At 37.9% G+C, this 25891-nt stretch overlaps 1 protein-coding gene across 15 annotated transcripts in view; it reads left to right on the top strand.

Moving 5' to 3' along the window:
- MAGI2 (membrane associated guanylate kinase, WW and PDZ domain containing 2) overlaps positions 1-25891 on the top strand; it is a 702131-nt gene that overhangs the window by 523463 nt on the left and 152777 nt on the right. For all 15 annotated transcript variants that reach the window (XM_071424001.1, XM_071424000.1, XM_071423998.1 and 12 more), the window contains one exon: positions 22422-22479. In XM_071424001.1, coding sequence (XP_071280102.1) covers positions 22422-22479 — 58 coding nt within the window. The remainder of the gene's footprint in view (positions 1-22421; positions 22480-25891) is intronic.

Below are 25891 nucleotides of genomic sequence, written 5' to 3'. Positions count from 1 at the left end.
CCAGCACATATGCAATGTTTTTTACTTCCACAAAGCACTCTAGTATAGCATCAGTACATCTGTAATAGCTTCAGTAAAGGATGTATGCTAGTCAGTATTTCTGCAAATTATAAAAAGTGAATCACATTATATTTTACAGGGATTTTAGAAAGTAACAATGGTCATAGTAGTCTGGGGAAAGGGTGAAGAAGGAAATTTGAGCAAGTATAAATCTTGGTTGAAACATTTCCACAGTAATGATTTTGTCTACCATTTTTTTCAAATTTGGAGTATGAACTTACAGATCAGAATTTGTCTTTTTAAAGTGTCTGTTCTAAATATTGAAAATTTTCATCTATTTTAGCATCAGAATCAAGACAATATATCACATACTCTTTGAAAGGTCTATTATAAAGACTCTAATTGTGGTCCCTTCATTTGCTTCTAATGTTCATTTGGACAAACGGATTCTAATGTAACAAATTCAAACAATATACAGTAACTAGGGCTGAGAAATTATTACCATTTAGTCACCAAATATCTAATGATATTAGACAAAATAACTCAACACAGAATTTAGAAGTTGCACTTTGCTGCTTGCATAATGGCTATAAGCAGGTTATAACTTATCATGTAACTAGTCATGCAAAATAATACTTTTTAAAATATTTTGATGCAGCACTTAGAAAATTTCAGATGTCAATTTTAAAATTTTGACATAGCACAAAAATTTGCCCAATTTTCAAATTTTACTGATATCATTTCTACTCTGTGATCAGAAAGAGCAGTTTTCAGGAATAGTGCAGTGATCACTAAATTTTCACAATTACCTTTCTCATACACTCTAACTCAACCTTATCATTCATAAAGGTGTTTGTGACTGCTAGCTCCTACAGTGGGAAAAGTAACAAAAAAGATGATGAGGACATAGAAACAGCACATATTTCTGTGTCTACCTGTTCCAGTAAATCCTCAATACTATAGTGTAAGACACTACACATAAAATGGATGTTTTGTTAATCGTGTCCATCATAACCATTAAAGTCTTGGTGTGGGCAGAGGTTTGCCAGTTACAGGTTTATGCACCAGACCTTTTAGGCATCACTTTATTAATCTGTTCTGTGATTAATCCCTTCCATTTTGTGCACAGCCAACCAGTAAAAAATACAGAGTATCGGTAATTTTTTAACCTAGTGAGAAGGATACTCCTTGACAGGAAAATATGTGAACTACAGGTTCTAGTCTGTTAAGCAAATAATCACAAGAATTGAAAAAGCAAAAGCAAATGAAAACAGTTATTTTTAGACTGAGAACAATGGTAAGGCTGTACTTCTGGGAAATGGTGAATTTCCTTCAAATCTTCTCTGAACATGGAGGCCATATCTTGATGGGAAGTAATTGCACACTGTGTTTAAATTAAACAAGTACTATTCTTATGAATAATAGAAAAAATATCAGCAGCCAAATCTATCCCAACTCTTATTCCCCGTTTCTGAATAGTTATGGGTCTGTAAGTAAATTTACTTATCACCCAATTCCATTCAGAATAAATATTTTAAACATTAATCTTTATCATATTTTAGTCTCTAGTTATGGATTTTGTGTTCTTGTAGCATCACTCCAGCTTTCAGTGACTAAATTAATTCTGTGTTAATTTCTCAATTTACAATACTATTGCCCATGTTATTAATTGTAATTAGCATTATCTGATCCATAATCCATGTTTGGCTGAAACTCAAGGCTCTCAGAAGCTAATCCCAAAACATTTTGTGAAATCAAAAATCTGGGAAATAGCATGAGTGGAAAAAAACTGGATTTAGAAGTACTGCATGTGAAATCCAGCTGAGAATCTTTTGCAAAATTATATTTTACAAAGCTGTCTTCTGAGAATGAAGGTGGCTCTTTAAATCATGCTGAGAGTAGTGTAGTGTAGTGGTTCACAGAGAATCAGCAGTCCTGGACTCTGTCCCATGCACTGCCAGGGATTTAATGTGTGACTATGAGAAATTGCATCTTTTTTTGTGTGTGTGTTTCAGCATCCCCATCTGCAAAAATGAGCATAGTATCATTTGCTTAATTTATTTGGTATTTTTAAACATTGGTATATTGTGAAGAAAAGACATGATAAAGCTAATGCTTTTCCTGTGAATTAAAATTTTCCATCTTTTCCTTTGAGTATTTCTACCCCCCTGCATGAGCAAAACATGTTATGAAGGGGCATTATTAAAGATATTTTCCTTAGGAGCAAAGAACTTGATATTGTGCTTTTGAAAGTATCCCTATTTCTGCAGCCCAGAAGTTCTTATGACAACTATTGCTTCTGCAGGCAAAACAAGCATGCATCTAGGAAACTAAGCAGACAATACATACAATTTTGCAAGCTCTAAATGTCACGAGTTCACTTCTGATTGATTTCAGTGCAAGCAAATCTCCTTTCTATTGACTTTAATGTGTGCTGGCCCAGGTCCAAGGGATTCAGTACAAGCTGTAGCTACCAATCTCAAAGCAACTTTAACTATGCCACCAGTAATAACAGCTCCACATTCAGAAGCAGGTGCCATTATTTTGTCAGATTTAATCAGCTAATCTCTTGGTTTAAATATCATGAATCAAAAGCACCGTTTAAACTCTCATATCTAAATGCTTCTTAACATAATGTTATTGTACTTTGTGGATATTTTGGAGTAGGGTGTAAGCACATTTCGGTAGTCTTGTGAAAAAAGAAAGCTGAGCACAGAAACCAGATTTGGCATTTCATATGGTAAAGATTCTGCTAAGCTGTTGGAGAATTAGTTATTCAGCTACATATTGGGAAATCAAGTATTGCTTTGAGCAAGTAATTTAAAGAACAAACATAAAATACCTCAGTAGTGAGGATGATGCTGCTGAGAATCATGATTTACCTGAAGTCAGCACATGAACTCTTGAATATAAGGATCCTTGCAATTCAATAAATGCTGAGTTGTAACTGGAGGCAAATTCAGGCTTAATTGAATAGAAACATATCTGCATATCCTGGAAATCTCAGAAAAGCAAAAATGCTCAACAGTATGGCTCAGAAGCTGAAATGCCATCTATCCCATTTTATCAATTTCTCCATCTGCTTCCATCTCAGCCTGCAAATAATATAGAATTCTTTTCTAATTTGCTGTTTATCATAGATTAAAACATTTATTTATATATCACAGATACAAACTTTTTCAACAGTCCTATGTGTCTTTATTGTGTTTGCTTAGAAGTTTTACAGAATAAATAATCTTCAGTTACTCTGAAAACAGTGTTTTGCCACTGCTTGACCTGTTGCTACTATAACTTTATGATTACTAATATGTCCTGTCACATAGTATAAAAGAGAGCCTTTTTTTGAGGTTACCAAAGAAATGGGTATTAGCTGATGTCAGCCCAGAATAACTTATTATCTAAGAAAACTCTTGACAATTCCAGTGCAGCAAAGAAATTAAGGATCAGCTTTCCAAACACGTTGAGGGGATGCCTGACTAGCTCTTAAAGGTCTTATTCTGCATGAGATTTAGCAAGATAAATTCAGATTTCTTGCAGCTCTGTGCTGCCAAGTCTATTGCTAGACACTTTCTGGGACCTAAGTTGTGTAAATTTGGGTGCAGTGAGGGCTTGCACACTACAGACTGGGGACAACATTTAGTCCCTTTTGTTCAATGGAAATCCTGCAAGTACACCTCAGTTCACAGTGAGGAAGAAACTGAAGGCTTGGTTGGACCTGAGAAGAGAATTCAGATGAGAGAATTTAAATCAGCCATTTTGCTTTTCTGTATTTTACACCTTTACACTTAATTGGGGAGGAGTGGGGGGGTTGTTTGTTCACATTCTTCTCTTTTCTTACGCATCGGAGTAGCTGTGTTTAATGAGCTTGAACTGAAATAGGTCAATAAAATGTTGCCTGTGTGATTAGAGAGAAGTTATTTGGATATGTAAATATGATTAAAAGTCCTACAGCTTAGATTGGAATGTGATAGCATGTACTATTAGGGATTAAGGGAATACTTTTATGAAACAGGAAAGCAAATTTCTTTAATATTCAATTAACTTCAATGAAAAGGATTTAGATTTAAAAGATCTAGGCAGTAAAAGCAAACACCTAGGCATTTTCAGAAGGTGTGTGCCTGCTGTGTAGGCTCTGCATAGGGACATAAGCAGGAATAAATACAGAGGCTAAATTTATTTCACCCATTATATACTATTGTACATTTCACTTTTTTTTGTACACTTGCATTGCCTTTCTTGTGCCTGTTTCTGTGGAGTTATTTAAGCTATTCTTTAATACTTTTGGCAAATAATTATCCAGTTATCTAGGCTACGTCAGATCTTGTAGATGCTGCCAGTGTCTCCTGCCCTGATAGAGGGAATCACAGAATGCTTGATGTTGGGGGCACCCCTGAATTCCCCTAACTCATGGTCACTGCAGCCAAGGCTTCCCATGACCTTCCCATCCCCAAGCAGTGAGGATGGCATCCAGCAGATCACTTCTCCTCTTTGTCTTCGCTTGGATGAGAAAGCTCCTGCTGCACTCCAGGAACCTCTGCTGTGTTTTCCCTTCAGTAGACTGAAGTACCTTCAATCTGTACCTGAACCTTCAGGCTGGGTGAAGCACCCCATGATGACCAGGGTCTCCAAATGTGGGACTGCTTCTCTCTTTCCGTAGAGAGTTTAATCTGGTTCTTCTCCTGAGGGTCTAATCCACTTGTCCTTCCTGTCCAGGCAGCCTGTAGAAAACACAGACCAACCCTTACCTCTCTTTGATCCTCACAAGCTGTCAGTTGGCTCCTCATCCATCCCCAGGCAGAGCTCCATGCATTCCAGCTGTTCTATCACATAAAGGGCAACTTTCCCTTCTTGTCTTCCCAGCCTGTGCTTCCTAAGGGGTCGGTAAGAAGTCCTCCTTCCCCACCTAGAATATTGTTTTTTGTCAGGCCAGTCAGGTTTTGCACTCTGCACTGGATCAGTTCACAGACCTTCAGATGTTCTAAGATCATTATTATGGGTGAAGAATGCCATATAAATGACTAATGTATTATCAGACTTGTGTCTGCTTCAAAAAAAGTAGTGGCAATGACACCTTGCTGGGCTGAGAAACCCACCCACACCATCATCAAGAACCAGCAGTCCTGAGAAAAGCCACTTTTTGACATATTTTGTATAAGTCATAGCACTTCTTAAGATTTCTGATTCATTTTGAAGGCTAATTCAGGGTGAATCAACACAAATTATTAGCAGCAATTTGCAGAAATAATTATTAAGAAAGGAGGGAACACATTTGTGAGAAGATATACAAAAATGGAACTGAGGATCTGGAAGAAGCATCTCTGAACTGTGACTGGTTGGGAGCTGTAGAGAGAAATGAGGGGGTGGAAGAAGCAATGAAAGAAGTAGCTTGTATGTAGAGAAAGTGTCATTCCTGGAGACAAGTTGTCCACATTGCACGTCACCAATTATCCTTTATATCACAGAATGGTTGTTGTTGTTGGAAGGGACCTTCAAAGATCGTCTGGTCCAACCTCCCTGTCATGCGCAGGGACATCGTTCACCAGACCAGGTTGCTCAAAGCCCTCCTCATTTCTCCTGAAGATTGTAAATCCATTGAAGTTTTTAATGTGATTATTAGCTCATAGGTAATTATTCCTTCTTCTAAAGATAAAAGGGAAACTGAAGAATGCAGTAATCTATATACTTGGAAAGCAGAGTCTTGAATACAGGGATTTTCCATCCTTTTCATATTTCCATCTCCATGCCTGTGTGTACATGAAATGTTCAGAACTCAGCTGAAGGTGAACCTAGTAAAGGATACCCTCCACCCAGAAAAATACCCACACATAGCAATAACCACAGAAAAGCAAAGCACAGCCTACCTTACCCCTAAACTTCTTTCCAGAGGAAATACATTTTGATGGGAAAAAGAGGGTTGAGATGACAAAATCTAGACTTGTAAAAAACCCCAAAACTAGACAAGTCACACATTTCAAGTTTTAAAAAAAAATTACAGAGCAGCATATATAATACTATGATTTGATGCTATGAGGACCACTAATGTGTGGGCTGAGATTTTTTTGATATAACAGATATAAGAAGATTACATATTCTTAAGCTATTCAACCTACAGTTCCTGGAAGATTTAATTGTAAGAAAAAAAAAAATGTGAAGCTACTGGTCAAAGATTACATTAAGATCTCTAATGATAGTTGAGAGGAAGTACGGAAAGAACCTGTGACAATATTAATAATGGGAAAAAAGTAAAAAAAAAAAAAAAGAATAGTAAAAAGGGGGCTAAATTGGTTTATTTAATTTAAAACTTATCTTACCCATCTTTTAATTCTTTAGTAGATTTTTTAGGGTACATTTATCTTTGCTGCCTTTTTATATGACAGTGATGGGGTGTTGGTGTACTATAATTTGCTTCTATACTGGAACATATGGCAACACTGTCTGGTTTTGATATCTTCATCTTTTTTGTCTTGCATCAACTGAATACAAATGGAGTTACAAGGTATTTTCTTTAGCAAATGTGAAAAATAATCTGTGGATGTTGTCAGTCTACTCTATAGTTTGGAATGGACATCAGAAAAGAGATTATTCTTACTGAAAATTGCACTTTGATGTTTTCAAAATGTGCTTATGCACATTTGTTTTATTTCTGTTCATTTTATTAGCTTATATCACTTAAAAAAGGAATGTGAAATGCTAGAAGTAGAACCATTAGCAGAAATTCCAATTTTCTGGCCTTTAGATAACACAAAGGTTATCCAAAATAGCCATTAAGATGGAAAAAAAAAAAAAAAAAAAAGAATAAGCAAAAACTGATCTAGGGGAAACATTAAGGACCTTTGTGTGCTGTCCTGAAGAGATCAAGATATTATTCTGGAAGAGAAGAGGAGAAGTTATGCAGTTGGTTCTTCTCTCTTTTCTTTTTTTCAAACATTTTCATCTATTTAATAAGATTTGCATTAGACATGAGTTTAAATCAAAGACTGCAGACATACACTTTTAGATGGATTAAAAATTGAATTTTGTATTCATATTTGGCATCTCAAGACCATTCATATTGCAGTAACTGAATGACTTTTCCGTTTCTTTAATCCAATATTTTGTTCTCACAGATCAAGGGCTGATGTCCTTGGCTTTGGTTTTTATTATATTTTTCCTTTGACTGTCACAGCCTTTAATTGTCCTTAATATCAGAAATGTTTAGCAATTTATCAAAATTAAAAATATAAGTGGCCTACCTATGAGGCAATAAGAGTGGTTTCCCTTGAGGCGTGATCTCCCTCTGACCATTAGATTAGGTAATACAGCAAAAAAAACCCTCCATAAATATTTTCTGGTTTTTAAGATAAGACATGGGTAATGGACAGTTACCAGGGGTTAAACTCTGCTGCTTCCCATTAGTGGTGACACTGGTGCCAGTTTTTTGGGAGAGGAACCCACTGTGCTGCAGGGGACAGTCTGGTTCCCACCAGGGCTGGGAAGCTACTGCCAGTGGGAGAAGCAAATTCATATGTCCATGCACAGAAATGTTCCTGCTGCAGCAACTTCCACATTATGTGTCTCTATTTCCTCAGGCCTTTTGCCCTGCTAAATATCCCTTCCTTCTCATTGCTATAAAATTACCCAGATTATCTCAGGTTTGCACAGTGTCATGAAAGAAAGGGTTTGGCTTATTTGTGTATCCTTGAATTGTAGGAGACTTTAAAAGTATCTGTATCAAAGTTGTGTGCTCTGCATCACAATTTGATGCCTTTATTGAGAGCTCCTCCTCATGAGAGACAAGTGTGATTACACAAAATAACATAGTCATCAATAGACCCACAGAAATTTTCCAGTCCTTTAAAGGTTTTTTAATGTTTATTCTTGTAATAAAAAGAAATAAACCTATTGCTATTAGCAGTTAGGAGAAAGATCCCAAAAGGCTTTGGGAAAACTTTCATAAGAGAACAATGTAGAATCAGGAGCAGGGCTGAATATAATCTCCCATCAGTCAAGGATAATTGGATCTGTGAAATGGTTTAATTGTTGTCTGGTTGCAGTGAATTATTTTTGCTACAGCAAAGAAGGTGCTGCTGCCTGCCATTTTTAGGGCAAAACAGCCTCCAGACTTCCAATTTCGCTGTGTGAACACACTGAATTGAGAACTGATGATTTCTGGGACCTTGATACTAATCCAGTATCTTTCATTACTTTCATTGGCTATTTCAGTATTTTGTCATCAAGTGTGGAGGGGAATGCCTGTGGTTGATTGCTATGAATTGCTGCTGTCTCAGTTCACTTTATTAAATTATTTCAGAACCTTGGAAATGTCCTGACAGCAGAAGCCTGACCTGCAAATCAAAGAGTAGGCAGAGTTTAGCTCAGAGACACTGACACCAGTTGCCTTTAACTGCCCTGTTGTGTAGGGACACGAGAATGACCTTGATGTTTGTAGTGTTGCAGTTGCTCAGGAGACCCCCAGTTTTGCAGGTAATTAGAAATCACCATACCTAACACAAGAATGCAGGATACTGGAAATCTGAGGAAACAATGTGTATTGGGCTCTCATAGCAAGGTTTTGGTGGCAGATGGCTTCCTCCATGTCCAATGGCTACAAAATGGAGCCACTGCTGGCCAAGGCCAAGACAATCAGTAACAGTGGCATCACCTCTGGGATAGCATAGCTAAGAAGCAGAGTGGAAAAGGACAAAAACAGCTACATTGTCCAGAGAGAGGAGTGAAACAGCCCTGCAAGAGAAACAGCCCCCCAGACAGCCAGGTCAGTGTAGGAGGAGCAGGAGGTGCTCCAGGTGCCTGAGCAGATTCCCCTGCAGCCCCTGCTGAGGCAGCTGTGCCCCTGCAGCCCAGGGAGGTCCATGGGGAGAAGAGATCCACCTGGAATCCCTGGAGGACTCCATGCTGGAACAGGGAAAGACCTTTAGTTTATTTTCTCTGCCCTGTCCAGCTGAGGAGGAGATTGAGAGTGTGGCTTTTGTGGGCACCCCACAGGTAATCCCATCACATAACACTTAAATGATGTGAACATCAAACTCTTTGGGACAATGTAAATCTAACAGGCCTGATACAGCCCACATTTATCCTGTTTACAGTTGTAGTCCTAAAAAAACTGAGTGGCATTAATTACCTTTATTATAGGAAGACAAGGAAATGCAAATATTCTCAGGAGGACCTTAGACTGACATGTAAATGAGTTTTAATTTTATGAAATCCTTGGGATGTTAAGCACTCACTGGTGAGTTATATATTTGTATCACTGGGGGCTTTGTGTTTAAAGGAACAATCAGCATATGATTTTAAAATCATATTATACAGCCCCCCCCCCTTTTTTTTACACTTGCACAGATATGCAGACTCAGCTTCTGCAAACTCAGAATTTGTAAACATAAATATTCTCTCTTCTTTAGGCTATGTGGTACTGTATGAACAGTTGTTCTTATTTTAACTTGCAGGAGACACCATTGTCTTCTGTCACTTTTAGGTGACCAAAGGTTATCCTGCTTATTACTGACTCAAACAATTTCTAAAAATAAAAGGGGAAAAGAAGAAGAAACAAAAAAAAACCAAAAAAAAAAACAAAAACAAAAACAAACAAAAAAAAAAAAAAAAAAAAAGAAAAAAGGAAAGGAAGACTGGAGGAAATAGTACTGGCAAATGAGAAACATTGACAATTCAAGGAGAGACATAATATATGGAGGGAAATGGGCAATTCTGGGCCAGTCCAAGCAAGACTTTCCCAGCTATCATGCCATGTCTTCTCCCCTCACAGGCACACCATTGCTTTCTCTCAATATTTCCACCAGTCTTCCTGTCCCTTAGTCCTTCTCATCATCTAGTCATTTTAAAATGCTGGAAGGAAAAAAGAGATGAAAGACAAAAATGAGACAGTTGTGAAGCAGCACCACGTTCCCTCCTTCCACTTAAACTCCTTTACTGTTAAACAGTACAGATTTTCCTGCAGCACCAGCTGCCTTGTGTAATTAGCACTGCAACTGAAAAGTGGAAAGCTAATACATTTTTATCATTTCACTGTGTACTAAAAGGCTGGCAGAGCCTGCCATTGCCACAGGTGTTAGAAGTGTTCCAACCCAAGCAGTTTACAAACGTGGCACTTGCACAACTATTTTTGTCAGTGGAGCAGAGACAAATATGCACCTAAAATGCATGTAGCATTCAGTTCCCTGCATTTTAAGGCTTCTGATAAAGGTTTGGAGGCTTATTTTTTTTTCCCATGGTACAGAAATCATCTTTTCTGTGAGCACAGAGCAGTGAACCAGATGTTAACCAAGCCTGTGAAGTGCAAGCACCTAAATACAGTTTGAGGAAGAAAGTAATCACTAGTTTAAATCCACAAGTCTTCACTGTAGCTCAGCCCAAAAGGCAAACTTAGGAACTGAGCTCACATATTCAGTAGGTATATAACATTTTGTTCAAAATACTTAAAGATTGCAAAGGAAAAATATTTCTAGCTCTTGGAAAGTGTACAGGGTGGATATATCATAAATGATAAAGAAACTTAATTTTTTCCTTCAACATTTTCCCATTGTCCTGCATCTGAAAGCTATGGCTGATAATTTCACCATTACTTTATGTATCAGTAGAGTGCCTATCAAGAGAGGTGTAAAATCCCTTCCAACTCTGCTTGCCTTTAAGACAATAGTCTCTACACCTGTCCAATATAAAAGTCTCAATAAATTTTCATCCTCTGAGTTCTGTCTGCAGATGGTCAGTACAGTTTTATTAAGTTTCATGAAGACTGCAAATGACTGAAAAGAAACATAATTAGCCACAAAAAGTTGATCTGTTCTGTACTTACTTGCTCTTCCCTGGTTATTATACAGCTATTCATAGTTACACACAGTGACAACAAAATCAATCTTATCATTTCTTCTGCTTGCAATTTCTGCAGTTTATTTCTCTGATGTACTCAGACTCTTTTCTAGTGCTTTAGGGACACCTTGGTTGAACAGCAGTTTTTATATTATCTTTTGGGCCCTAATCCATGTATTTTTGTAAATAACTGAGGCTGTAGTCACTAAGGTCACACTGCTGCCTTTCGTACTGGGCTTTCTGAATGTTGACATTGAGGGGACCCAGCCTAATCACTCTGAATTTTTCTCCTGGGCCATAGGGAGAAACCCTCAAAAATTTCAATCAAGTGTCACTACGTCAGTCTGTAAAAGATATGTCTTTGTAGGCCTTTATTTGATTAATTCTAAGCTGGTTTACAGAAGAATTAGAAAGGCATAAAATAGTTGGGAAAAGCTAGGCTGAAGTGAAATACAACAGTGAGAGATCAGTTTAATGTTTGTGTTTTGTGTTCCTATATTCTGTTGCAACTTTGTGGCAGACCATACAGCTTTTGGGATAGTTGTAGCAGAAGCAGTCTGAAAGTCTCTTTTATTTAAAGAACTTGTAGTGACCTTGATATTTAAGAAGCTGAAGGGACTGGAGTATAGTAAAGAGCAGAAATTAAAAGACTGGCAGAAAATGAGGAAATCAAATTTGAATTTGTTTATTCTGCCACTGAGTTGGTACAGCTTCAATTTGGAAATTTTACTTCAACCATTAAGCACAAATGTGATTAAAATTAATTAGTTTAATTTAAATAACCAATTTATATAATACCCATGCCAGGGCATAGACTGGGGAAAAGGTTACTTTCTGTTGGAATTAAGTAGATCAGTTGCTGATTCCAAAATTGCATGTATCAGTATCATGAAAGTCAGATGCCTCAATTACTCTGGGCTGATGTTTATGATAAAGGCAGCCATAACTGAGTAACCTGACAGTCTCCTGACATGCAAATAGTCTAGTGCTACAATGCATGAAAAAAAGTGAGCAGACACTCTCTTCGTCCAATAACTGTTTTTTCCATCTCTCTGTCCCATTTCCATCTCCATCCCATTAACACAGGATCCTCTCAGTCCCCTCTCTAGTGTTTAGGTTGCTACTCTATTCACTCTTAGGGAGGTTTTATACCAAGAAGGAAGAGAGAAAAATAAAAGGAAGGCAAAGTAGTTCTTTCAACTTCTTTCATAGTAATGATTTTTATTTTTTATGTGCTGAAATGTCAGAAAAAGTGACAACAGGCATATTTTGCATTCCCTTTGCCTTCCTTTTATTTTTCTTTCTTCCTATATCTTTTCTTCCATATTAGGATATGCCAATATTAATGAATATTAACATGAAGAAAGAATGGGAAGATCTTTATTGTACTATTATCTCACAGAGTTAAAACTGTTGAAGGCAAAGTGACTTAGAAACCTGATTAGTTTGTCATTGACACAAATAGATGTATTAATTCAACACTGAAATTGCAAAGTGCCCTTATGAATGCAAGCACATTGTGTCTGGTACATTAACAAAGGACCACACACCTGTTTCTCATGCAAAGCTCCTTCCTGATGCTGTCACAGAACCATACTGAGAGTGAGTTTTGGCAGATGGCATTACAATTCAAATAAAGAAAAATAAGCTTGTGAATTCATATATATTTTCTTGTCACTCAAATGCCAAGAGATTTTTTAACATAATGTTTAAAGTATGGAGTAAGTGTCCCCATAAATATCACTAATGCATAACAATGAATAAGTTATAACAAGAGGTTTCAGAAAGCAGTTCCATGCAACCAAAGCAGATTTTTATTGATTGTACGGCAAAGCAAAAAGTAATAAAAAATGGGCCTTGAAAGTTCTCACCCTCAGCAAGGCAATGAAGCCACTGAGAAGAAAAAAACAGCCTCTAATCTTATTTCACCAGTATAAATGAAGAATTGCTGCTTCAGCAGGTGCAGTGTTAACATGAATTTTCCCCAGTGCAATGTAATCTCTCTCATCAATTGTATTGATTTATCTATTTCATCAAATACTATTTAAACAACTACTGTATCTGCATTATGTATATGCAGCCAAGTTCAGAACTGAAAAAACATGTTATTAAAAAGCATGGTAGTCATAGAAACAGATCATATAGAAAGTACCTTGAGGAGGATTCTGCTATCTGATTGTATAGAACTTCACTGGCCACTTCATAAAACACAGAAATGCCTTGTACTTGATCACAGCTCTAGTTTATTTAACCTGCTCTCAGATTTCCATCCAAGGTCATCTGGTGATTCTGAGGCAGTTTCAGCTCATCACAAATACGTAATGCACCTTTGAAATTTTACAGTCTGTGCAGGATAGCTTTCTGTTTGTAGACCACCCACAGATAATCAGTTCATTGTAAGCATTCAAAGTAGTACTTGGCTATTTTTTTTTTACATTAGCATTACAGATGCTATATTTTTCTGTGTCCTTTTATAATACATCTATCCATTTCCATCACTGGCCTGTCAAATAAAATCAAGTAATTGCCATTTGTTGTAATAACAAGGCAGAAAAAAAGCCACCAGAAAAACAGACAGCATTATTCTATGTGATTTATTTTGAAACATTGACTTGAGACTCCCGAGGCCCAGTGAGAAAAAGGCAGTCATGAAACAAATGTTTTCTAATGTTGATTGAAATTTTGATTGAAGTTCAGTATTGTTATTTTAAAAATCCTTCAGAAACAAGGCAAAATAACATGTTTGACCAGGAAAGCGGGTTAGACAAGATGAGGAAAAAGTGGCTTCCTCCATGCACAGGAGCAGCATGGCTGTATGGAGTTCTCCTGAGCATCTGGGTGAAGAAGAGTCTAGGTACAGTCTGAAGGAGGCAACAAAGTCAGCTTTGCAGGTGACCCCATCAACACAGCCAAGGGCATGGCTGCATTGAGACCTCGTCAGGCTGTGGACTGGCCCAGCAGAAACCCTGTGAATTTCAGCAAGGACAAATGCAGAGTTCTACACTTGGGCAGAAACAAAATCTTGCAACAGTACAGGCTGATAACTGACTTGTTAGATTGCATCTGTAATACTGAACCCAGTTTTTGGGCCCCATGATACACAGGAGTTCAGCAGAGGGCAACCAAGACAGGCAAGGGCACAGGCACTCACCCTGTGAGCAAAGGCTGAGGGTATTTCTGTTTCCCCCTTAATAAAGGCACTGAAAATAGCACTGAAATCTGTCATTTGGGTTTATTACAGAATAATAAACATTTTAATTTGTAAGACTAGAGGTTAAGAGGTGAACAGATAACTAAAATTGTTGAATTTGAGAGACAGAACACCTGGCAGCCTCCCATAAAATTTGGCCTGCACTTTTAGTAGCTACATACTTTAATATGGAACTTTTTAGGTCAGTAGCTAAATTTAAGGGTTAAGGTTTTATAATAACAGTAAATTCAGAAACTCCACAAATTCACAGGGTATGCAGTTAAACATATAACAACAAAACAATTAATATAAATAAAGTAAGAGACTGGAAAGCAAATAGAAGAAAAGCCTAAGCCTAACTTCATGACATCATGCATTTGTTAGATGGAAAACAAGGCTGTTTTGCAACAAGGCTGAATTGATACAGTCAGTAATGAGATACAAGCACTGAAAGATTTGAACATCCAAAAGATCAAACAGAGTGTTTCTTTTCAGTCTGTTTGTTTCAAAGTCTAAGGAAAATAGCACAAAACAGCTGTGTTAATAAAATCCGTTTCAAAGGCAGAATCTTCCACATTGCAGCTCTACGTGGCATGAAGCAAATCTGCTGAACTTCAGGAATACAAACTGATAATGCAGCGTGCAATTGATGTACTCAGGGCTCCTGCTCTGCAGGCAAAAGGAGAGGGCCAGTGCCAGAGCATCTCATTGCAACCCCCTGCCACAGGGATGCCTTTCACCAGACCAGGTTGCTCCAAGCCCCATTCAGCCTGGCCTTTAACACAGCCTGGCTGAAACTTGTTAGAGATGGATGATGAGATGATTGGCACTCACAGTTAAGGGATAACTATTGTGGGAATATTAAGAAAATCTTTAGTGATGTTTAGTTATGTTATTGTGGTTTAGATGTCCTCTGCTCTCCCCACAGTTCCCTTTTCCCCCCTGTATTGTTGCCATCAGACAGCCTGGGCTGTCTAGGACAGGTACAAAGAAGGTGTGCACAGGTGCCCCTTGCATGGGGCAGCTGGGAATGGAAAAGCTTGGGGGTGCTGAGGGGGTGAGGCATGGCAACACCTGACCTCCAATCCAGTTACAAGAAAGCAGTCTCCATTGATAAAGGGCAAGGAAGAGCTGACTGACAGATTTTGGGAGGGGGCAGGGCTGGCTGATCCAAGCCCCAGGGGTATAAAAGACTGAGCATCCATCTTGAAGATGAACTGGCCATGTGGTATGCATGAGGGGCAGTTCCCAGTGCTGCAAATTTTTCCTTATTTAGTCCTTTTGTTGTATGTTTGTCAAGGTTTAATAAACCTTTTTAAATTTTCAAAGTGTGCAGTTGTTTCTCACAACCTTGAACCAGCCAGCAGGGCCACCTGGGCTCGTGGGCATGGAGCCCACCAGGGCACAGGTCAGGCTCCTCTGGCAAGCCAGCATCTGCAGAAAATGTCCCTTATCCTGAAGGGACTTCACTCCTAGCAGTGCCCATGTCAGCTAGTTTAGAGCTCTGAGCTGTGAGGGTGTTGCAGTGACTCTGTTCATGAGTACCTTTTATTATATTAAAAATGAGATGGTGTGTAATTTGACACTGAATTCAGAAATTTTACCATGCTCTTCTTGGAAGCTAAGGCACACTGCTGTTTTAGTATTTCTAGGAAGCTTGGATGCATTCTTATCCAGCCTTCTGAGCAAGAACTTGTAGCTAAAATGTGAGATATCTCTGTTTCCCCAGCAACATGCTGGTCACTTTAGTGGGAACCTTGAGATCAACAAGGAGCTGCTTTAAGCTTCTCTCTACACAGAAGTTCTGTAATATGAACCAGGCACATGGCACAACTAATGCAGGAGTAAGGACAAGAACAAGATAAAAGGATAACAAGATTTGATGAAAAAAATTGTAACATTTTTATAATCTTTTTTCCAATGTTTCTGCTTTCCTTAAATCTATTCTTTATAAATACATGGAAAACATGATTTTGCATTTTGTTTAAAATATTTTAACAGAAACTCTTGGCTTTCTCTTGAAAAGGTCCATGGAAAGTACTTTTGACCAGCTTATTGTCCACTTCCCTCTTGAGCACTGAGTTCCTTATTAAACCTTTATTAAGGAAACCACCTCAGGCAGTGCCTACAGTAATCTAGCTGAGTTCACAACATGTAAGTTTTTTCCCCCTTATTTATTTCTACTTGATTGGGGGTTTTAATTTTTATTTGACTGAAAAGCTAACAAGCCTTTTATAGATTTTTTAGTAAAAAAAAAAACAAAACCAAAACCAAACGAACAATAAAAACCAAAACAAAAACAAAACAAAAATACCAGTAATTCAGTTAACACTTTGTACTAATGCAAATCTTAATTAGCACTGCACAGTTCTCCATGTCAGAGGAATCAAGTATACCTGATGTTAAAAAATATCCCAACTGTTGCCAGTATCACTTGGTAACAATGCTGGGAAAAATATTATTGTATTTATAGTAATAGTAACTAATCTATGTTCTACATAATTAAGGATGTGGCATGTCACAATAAGCTGCACAGAAGGAAAAAGATGCATTTATCAGATGTATTACTTACACATTTATTTCCATTCTGCAAGGAGAAATTTTGCATAATGGCACTTTATTTGTGAGAATAAATTGGACATGAATGTTTTTTGATTGCAGACATAACATAAACAGTCATGATTCTGTGAAATTTCCTGATAGGAGAATGGCATTTGGAGAACACAAGTTTCACTGAAATTGAACTTACATGGCTTGGCTTGGAGGTGGTACATTCACTAGGTTTTCCAGATCTTCCATTAAAGGGGTCTTCCCTTAAAGGAGTAGTCAATTTAGGGTTTTTTTGTGGAGGTGGAATTGTCAATCCTACCTTTGTTGTTATTTTCACGGAGAGAGTGAACAATTCAACTTCCATTTTTATCTAATTTTTTTTCTCTCCCCACCTACTTAGTGTTTCCATAGCATGTACCTGTTGATCTGGTTCAGTTTTTGAGCTCCAGATGGAATGCAGATAGGTGACCTGGAAAAATTCACATAGGTATGGGGGTAATAGGTTAGGTCCTGATTTTCAGTGGGTAGTGTAATTCCTCTCTTTCCTCATGGCAAGCTGTATCAGAGGTTTCAGGAGCAGCAGCACAACCACAGTGTGTTTCATGTATCATCTGGACAATGTGGACTTGCACAAACAAAAGCATCCAAACCCAGTATCTCCAACCCTGAGCTCCTGAGGGAGCAGCACAGGAGCAGCATCCACCCCCTGGGAACCTGTGTGCTGTGCCTTGGGGTATTACAAGCAATGTTTTTTTGTGTAAGCTATGCAGTGAGGAACACTGGTTTAGACTTAGAGATAAATATTTGCAAAGACTGTATCTCTTAGAGGAACTGGAAGACTGTGACACCGCATAGCACTGTGGGGCTGCACTGCTTTTAACTTGTAATCCAATTCTTTTGATATCCTTTCCAGTAGGTAACTGACTTGAAAAGGCAAAACTGAATTTGAAACAGGGAGAAAGAAAAGAGAGAAAGCAAGAGATTAAAAAATCACAGGCTTTTGAGTGGGAAGATACAGTATTTTTTTTTCTGAAAAATCTCCTATATAGGTTAGAAAATGATTCCTGGCCTGTGCCTGGGTGTTAACAAGGCAGGTGAACCAAACTTGTTCCTCCACAGCTTCCACATGCTCAATGACAGTATTTTCTATAACAGCAGGCATTATATTATTTTTTTTCTCTCTCATGCTATATTCCTTTGAACCAAACAAATATTTTGATTTGCAGCTGAATCAGGAAATATGCTCTCATCTTTCTTTCCAGCATGTCAGCAGGGTGGGTAGTGACACAATGCTGTCTGTTGTTCTGAAACCTTGAGAAGTTTTTATGATTCTCTTTAACTCAGTGAATGATAAACTTCAGAAAAATTAATCTCCAGGCTTGGTGGTGTGCTTTTTCATCTTGGCACACTGAGATCCAAAATGTACTCTTTCCTCCATCCCTAGAGAATGTTAAGTGGCACGATTAAAAATCATTCTGAAATGCAACAGCTTTCAGAAGGCAGAATAAGAGCATCTGCACCATTAGCATAAGCAGTCTGTGATGAGAAGGCACTACAATTGATTATTAAAGCAACCTGCTCAAATTCATATCAGTCTTTCCTTTCTTCCTTCTTTCTCTTTTTTCCTTTCTTTCTTTTTTTCTTTCCTTTTTTTCTTTCCTTTTTTTCTTGCTTTCTTCTGACTTTCATTACCACTCGGCATTTAACTTTTAGAAAGGCAATTCTGAATTAAAAGCTCACCCAGATGGTTACTGAGCAAAGGTTGTTTTGGATGACTGGTATTGGCTAGATGCTGCTTGTCTTGTAAGGAATAAAGCATGCATTGCAAAAGCTGGAGGATATAAATATATCATCATAGAGACTATCTAGCACCCTTACATCCACTCATGGTGTCAGCATTGCCAACCACTGCACAAATTATTACTGATTTTTAAAAGGTGATTTTATAAATATTCCTGAGAAAGCCCTGTACTGGATGATAGGAGGATGTTAGATATTTAAGATTTAAAAATAAAAGGTATTTTTTAATTTTTTTTCCTTTCTATAGAGAGAAATCCTTCAGCAGTCTTCAGACTTGGAGGACAAGAGTGGTAGAAGTGCTGAGTTCCAAAAAATGAAGATGTCTGTCATTCTATAGCATAGTATCCATGAACCAGTGCTTGCAAAAATTGCACACAAATGAGCATGCTGATGCTACCAAATGAATATCAGCTGAAAGATATAGCTCCTTTCCCTATTCACATCCATTAGCAATCTCCTTCACTAGTCTTGTACAACAATTCTCTTTTACAAATATTTAATGTTCACTTTCATCCCTAATGATCATCCCTGGGTACAGTGAAATCAAAAGGAGAAACTGTAATGCCCTCACCCCTAATCTGGCAAATGCTAAGCTTCCTGTTTTATAAAGCAGTAAAGTATTTCTGTCCTTTAATCTTTCATTTCAAGAGTGAAAAATGGAATAGATGCCACAATTTAATCTAATGAAAAATAATCACAGTGTTCCTGAAAGCTAATGTAGCAGAAGATTCTTCTTAGAGAAGTTCTGTAGTAAACTACACTCCACTAATCTTATCTGCCATTCTCAACAGGCAGGGGCCTGGGGTTTGTGCTCTAGCAATTCTGTTTTACTGGTCAACACAGAATTTTAATTAAACATAGCTTATAGGCCAAATCTTAAATGGAGTAATAAAATCAGAGCATAACCTTACATGGAGTGTATTATGGTACACAAAGGTAATCTTGTTTTTCTTTCTTCTGAACCCATGGATATCTTATGATGTTAAATAATCAGTCATTCAAGCCATGCATTTAAAAGTGGATTCTCCTTAGTATGTCAAATACATAAAATTTTTACAGTAGTAAATGGATTTTTTCTTTTCCCTTCTCAGTAGTTGTGCCAGTTCATAAGTACAATTAAGTATTACTTTAGGAAAAAATAGGCCAATAGGTTAATAGTGAATCCTCGATTATTTCAGATTTTTATCAATATGTAAAACTAAATATGTTATCTGCATCTATATACTTGTAGTGTATATACTTACACAAAAACACCCACTTTCAAACTTGGACAAAATATCTGCTTATTTATTTATTTATTTCATACTCTGAAAAAATGCATCTACTAATGGACTTTGGGAGAGGAGCCTTTGGACACCTGTGTGTGTATGTCTGTGGGGAGGTGTGTGTGTCTGTGTGTACTTTTATGTACAGGTCTTACTGGTACCTCTCTGAGTTTTCTTTAAAAAAATATAATTTTAGATGGACAGATATGAAAGCAACTTGAAGTTAATTAGCATAAGAAAACTGTGCAAGGTTGCATGAAAATAAAATGTACTAATAGTACTTAAGCTAATATTTTATATTCATCCTGTATCATAGTGTTTGGTAGGAGCATCATTTTTCACAGCAGATTTTTGCCTTGCTTATCATGCATGAGTTGGCAATGAAATTTTCTGTAGGGACAGTACAGGATTTGTGCATCAGCTGATTTCTTTTTGAATATTTATGGATTACACTGCACAGTCTTGTCCCAAGATACACAGGATTTTGTGAGAGCTGTTGTAGGGTGATTCACCTCATTTCACTCAAGTTCTGAGAAGGTCTGGGAAGAGCATCAACAGGGCTTTCTAATGCTTAGAGCCTCAACATGCCAGTGATGTGTCCCTGCAATACAGAGGTCAGCAGCCTCCTGGGCTGCACTTGGCAGAGCATCACCAGCAGGCCAAGGAAAAGCTCCTGCCCCTCTGCTCAGCACAGGTGAGGCACAGCTGGAGTGCTGCATCCAGGGCTCCCAGTGCAGCAGAGATATGGACATGAGGAGGAGTCCAGTGAATGGCCACTAAGATGATGAAGGGATGGAGCATCCCTCCTAGGAGGAAAGGATGAGAGACCTGGGACCTGAACCTGGGATCGTTTAGCCTGAAGAAATGAAGGTTCAAGGGAGATGTTATCAATCTAGATAAATACATGAAGGGAGGTGCAAGGACACAACCAGGCTCTCTGCAGTGGTGTCTGGTGACAGGGCAGGAGGCAAAAGGGCACAGGCTGAGTTACACAGAAAGGTTGTGGAGTCTCCATCCTTGGATATATTGAAGTGCTGACTGAAGATGGTCCTGAACAATCTGATCTGGCTGACCCTGCCTTGAGCAGAGGGGTTGGGCTAGACAACCTCCAAAGTTCACTTCCAACATCAACTATTCTGTAATTCTGAGACCAGCTTGAATACCTTATGCTGCCTTAATTCCTATGAAGAGAGTAACAAAAAAAGTAGTTCAGAATGTGGACTTAGGAAGATTTCAAAGCTAACAATCTTCTAAGAAAAATAGGAAAAATTGAGTTATCAACATTAGGCCTTCTGTTAAAAAAAATAGGTAATGTGGAGTTTCCTCATCTGCCTGTCTCCTGCAGAGGGTTGTATCCTTCACTGCAGGATTGGAATGGGCTGAGCAGGAGCATCCCTTGGGGGCAATGTGACATGAAGATCCCAGCAGTCTAAACAGGTTCATTCAAGAAAGGGTCAGCTACTACAGATGCATTTAAAGGAGAAGTAACAAGCAGAGGTTAACACGGCCTTTTAACCCTTTAGCCTCCCTTTTGTCACTCAGGCTTTACTTTCCTATTTGCCCCTTTGAGCAAGTTAGTAATTGTCTATTCATACTGTCAGTGAAAAAATAAAAAAAGCTCAAGTCCTCCAGGAGTACTTCTTTATGACCAGTGTAATGACTGTTCAATGTGATCTAAATCAGTTCTATTCTGTCTAGTTCAGTACTCATTGTCTCCAAAAAGTTAATTTAAAATAGGAATTTAAAAAGAAAAAAAAATCTGAGATAAGGAATTCCAGAGTCAAATTTCCTTTTAGAATCTCAGCACCACTCCCCATACATTGTGTTACAGTCTTTAACTGCACAGAAATCAATACCTGTGCATAATGGGAATGCCCATCCCTTTGTGAGTCTCCTCTATCCATGTCACCACTTGGTACTGAGGTTTTTACTCTATTCATATCAACTGAAATACTTGTTCCCTCTGTCTGGTGCCTTTTAAACACAAGATGAAATTCTGTTGGGAATATAATATTTTTTTAAGCGTTCAGTTAGTGATAATAAAATAAGTATCGATGTACATGAATATATATGTGGCAGTTTGGTTATAAATGAATGCAGGTTGATTTTCAAAATTGTTGAATTAATATTTGCAACAATTTCATTTTAAAGACCAGAATATTTTAGGGATCTCTGTTTCTGAAAAATGTAGTTAGCTTTATGTCCAGAGGATGCTACAATATCTTTTTTTGGTTGTACTTTCATGTGCTGTTCTGTGCTCCTGTGTTCCTGATATATAACTTACCTTTGGAACAGGATGCCTTTGGAGATTGTGGAATTGCTATCCCAGTAAGAAGAATAATGCAAACATTTCAGTATACTAACTGTACTTATATGGCGGGATACAAACTCTTTTCATTCCTTCTAGACCAACTTTTCCAGGATTCCTAAGAAAAAAAGCTCAAAAATCATTTCTTGTGTGTTTTCTTCATGAAAATAGAATGCCCTCACTTCCTCTGTCAATGATGTAACACAAGATGTGCTACAGTTGTTGGCTGGTACAACTCTTGGAACAATAAAGTTCAACCAAAATGTGTTGCCGTATAAACTAAGAGTTGGTTTTACATGCAAATTTCCAAGTCACTACAACTTGTGGCTGCCATGGGGTGTGTTCATGATTTGGCTTTGCTTTAGCCACTGTATCTAATTTCACTATTATTTCCCTCAACACCCAGCAAAGATCCACAATTTTGTTTTTAGAAATCTTTGCATTCTGTACTGTATATACTGAGAGGGATTAACTCTTTGTTTTTCAGAGCTTCCATATGGCTGGGAGAAAATTGATGATCCCATTTATGGCACTTATTATGTTGAGTAAGTTCCTAAGTTCAATATTAAGTTGCTATTAATATGTCATGACCTAATACTGGTATCCTCTGCAATGCTCAGCCTGGCAAGGAATGGGTACAATTACTTGTTAAATTAAGGGTATACCAGGAATTCTCAGTCATCAAGGCAGTTAATCTATCCAGATACATTCAAAGTGTCCCAAATCAGTGCCTCAGGCATTCAGTCACCCTCTCTCTCCAGGGTCTGGTTCCATGGTATCATTCCAGCTGACACTTGTGCAACAAACATACCCATTAAAGAGATGTTGCATTTTCTATCTAAGCTTTGGATATCCAGCAAGGTATAAATCTTGTCAATCAATGAATATAGCAAAGCATCATCATTTTAGTTCAGTTAAAATCTGGTTTTGGGTAGTCCTCCCTTGCTGCAAATCAGGTGTTAATACTGGTGTACCAGCAGTCAAGTTTTTTATATGCTGCATATAAAATTTTATGTTTTATTTTGTATTTAAAAGTGCAGCTGAAAACACTATAAATTCTACTTTCATAGAACAATCCTTGGTTTCATTTTCTGCAGATTCTGTTTTAGTTATGAAAGAAGAAAAAAAGCTTCTTCCTCTGTGCAAAGGCCAAAAAAATGCTTTTGTTTGAAGTAATGGTAGAATCTGGCCAGTTTGTACGTAAAATATGTACAAACATAAAATAAATCTGAGAGATTATTTCCTCTGCTTTAACTTAACATAGTGAATGACAGCTCTTAACATAGTCATTGAGACTTTTGAAAAACGAATCTAGATTCAGATTGTGATACCTGTTTGGGAGGGGTCTGTTTTCACTCTGCTCTCTACAGACAGTATGCAAGAGCGGAGACAGAAAACCACTCCTGTCACTGTGCAGATTGCACTTGAAAGGTTGAGAAACAGCTATCCATTAGTGCCTTTTATTAAACAAGAGAGATCTTCAGAGAATATTGCCCCTGACCTAAAACTTCAATTTCAAATCTTGACACTCAAGCAGTATATTTATCTAGTTGTTTCATAGGAAATAGAAAATTTCACATTTTTCCCTTGGTCTCTTGATCAATACAAGCACACTGACTGCAGGATTGCCCTGGACAGATATTGGAGATGCAGCTTTTCCAGGCTTCAGGATATGCTGCTCTTATGCAAGGGTCCAGGTGTGCAAGGAGACTAAAAAAATCATCTGATTCCTGGAGGTCTAGAAGATATAAGATGCCCCTTTCTTACCTGCTGTCACAGCAGCAGTTTGTAAATGCCCATGCAACCCCAGCCTTCTACAAAGCAAACAATCAACAGAAAATGGTGTTTGCTCACTGCTCTGCTGACTTCTTCTGTCCCATTCTCCAAATGCCAGAGCACCTGCTCTCCTTCTTTGTCCCCAGCTTGCTTCCTGCCCTCAGGTGAAAGAGGCAGCAGCTCCATCTACTTTGCTGCTCAGTTCACGTCACCTCAGTCAGTCCAGATTGAAGCAAAAGGATAAGTTTTGAAGTCCCTACATAATGCCATTAAATTACTCCCCCTTGTGATGCCTGAGTTCTTTTATGATGTCCCCAGGTAGGAAGGGGCTGCAGTTCTCATATCATTTTGTACATAACCCCTGCCAAAGATTTCTGCCCATACAATTATGCAGCTGCTGGGTGTAAGTAAAGCTCTGCCCCAGTGGTTTTTAGTGTATTTTGGCATGTAACAGGTGTTGTACAATTTCTGTGCAGTAATCTCTTACTGAGACTCCCTTGGTTCTTGGTGTAGCCTGAGGCTTTCTGGCACCAGCAAGGCTCACACTCCACTGCAGAGTCAGAAAAGGAACCAGTATTTATCTGCATTTCATGTCCAGCCACAGGTAAACAGATGCAAGGCACCAGGCCCAGATGTTATTTTGCAATTACATATTTTAAGGCTGTTAGGGCCAAATTTATTAATCCTACCACAGATAAGATTTGTGGACAGATACATCAAACCTACTGCAGTCTCTGAGGTTTTTAGAAGTGGAATGGATGCTCATGGTGTGTCATTAAAACTGCAGCCCTGCTAAATTCACATGGAGTTTTATAGTCAGTAAAATGTAGCTGTAGTTTAATTTGCTGTCTGAGCTCAATAAGTTTGAAACAAAGATTGCTTTCCATTTTTCCTGCTACAATATATAACAGTCACAGCTTTTTTATTATAGTACTCAACAGATGAGTTCACTTTTAACTAGATAAAATCAGATAACAATAAACTCTCTTAATTTTGTCATAAAAGTAGGTAAATTATGAGAAGCAAGATTACAAACTTCCACATGTTTAGGTCCAGTCCAAGTTTACATGCAGGCCTACAAAATCCTCATAAAAGAAAGGTTTGTACTCTGCTCACTGAGGTGCTTGTGTCTCATGGGAAGTTTGTACAGTTGAGCAATGAGGCAGACAGACTCCCTTTCACCCTACAAGGAACAGCCATGTTCAGATTAAATATTCTGAGACCAGAGAAAAAGCTAAAAAGAAAACAAACCAGAACAAAGAAACTTAAACCATTTGCTAGTCGAGTTACTAAAACCAAATCACAATGTATGCAAATTTGTTTGCAAATTCTGTTAAAAAAAAGTCTCCAGTATAACTACCTCTCTTAATCATGCATTAATGTAGGTGTGATAGAATATTATAATTTCCATTTGCTTTTTTATGCAGGTCCAGGACTCATTTGTAATCTGTAGACATTGGACATAAATGAGAAATGTTTGCTATATGTTTGTTAACTTTCAGGCAATCTGGCCTTAATTTGTAAACTAAGAGCTAACAGCACTGAGCTGTACGGAACTATGGAGAGAAAGTAGTCATTAGAGTGCACTGGGTCTTTCAGGATTCTAATTGCCAAAAGATTGTTTTCCTCTTTAAGGATGACTAACTACAACACAGAGCTCAATTTTCAGGCATGGGCTCTTTAATAAAACAGCTAAATTAGCCATATCGGTATTTATCCTAGGAAAACATCCCTCCTTGATTTACAACTTCTGACAATTCTCTACTCAAATAGAAAACGTTTTCTCAGGTCTTTTTGTCATTATAACGTGTTATCAACTGAAAAATGTGAATATAAAGGCACTCACAAGCTATACATTAGAATATCCATTTTATAGGCCTCTTGATCCCCAGAATTACTTTGTTGGGGATTACTTTGTAGGCATGTGGGTACCCATTGGGTAATGGGTAATTTCAAAAGCTGTAGGCAAAAACCGAAAAAAACCCATCTCATATATGAAAGTAGCTAAGTAAAGGAGATAGGTTAAAATCCTTCTACTGATGCCCATGCTCTGACCTGCTACCATTTTGCCAGAGCTCTGTGCCTTGACCATCAACTAAAGTCTGCAAATTAGGCACTATGGCCCACAAATCTCCTAATGATGTGTTTCAGTTGTCCTAAGTGCATCTAACCTGAAACTCA

The sequence above is a fragment of the Agelaius tricolor genome, unplaced genomic scaffold (genome assembly GCF_023055355.1).
Source record: "Agelaius tricolor isolate 1412-34295 unplaced genomic scaffold, bAgeTri1.0.p SCAF_3, whole genome shotgun sequence".
NCBI classification, from domain to species: domain Eukaryota; kingdom Metazoa; phylum Chordata; class Aves; order Passeriformes; family Icteridae; genus Agelaius; species Agelaius tricolor.
This window is presented reverse-complemented; position numbering and strand designations above follow the sequence as displayed.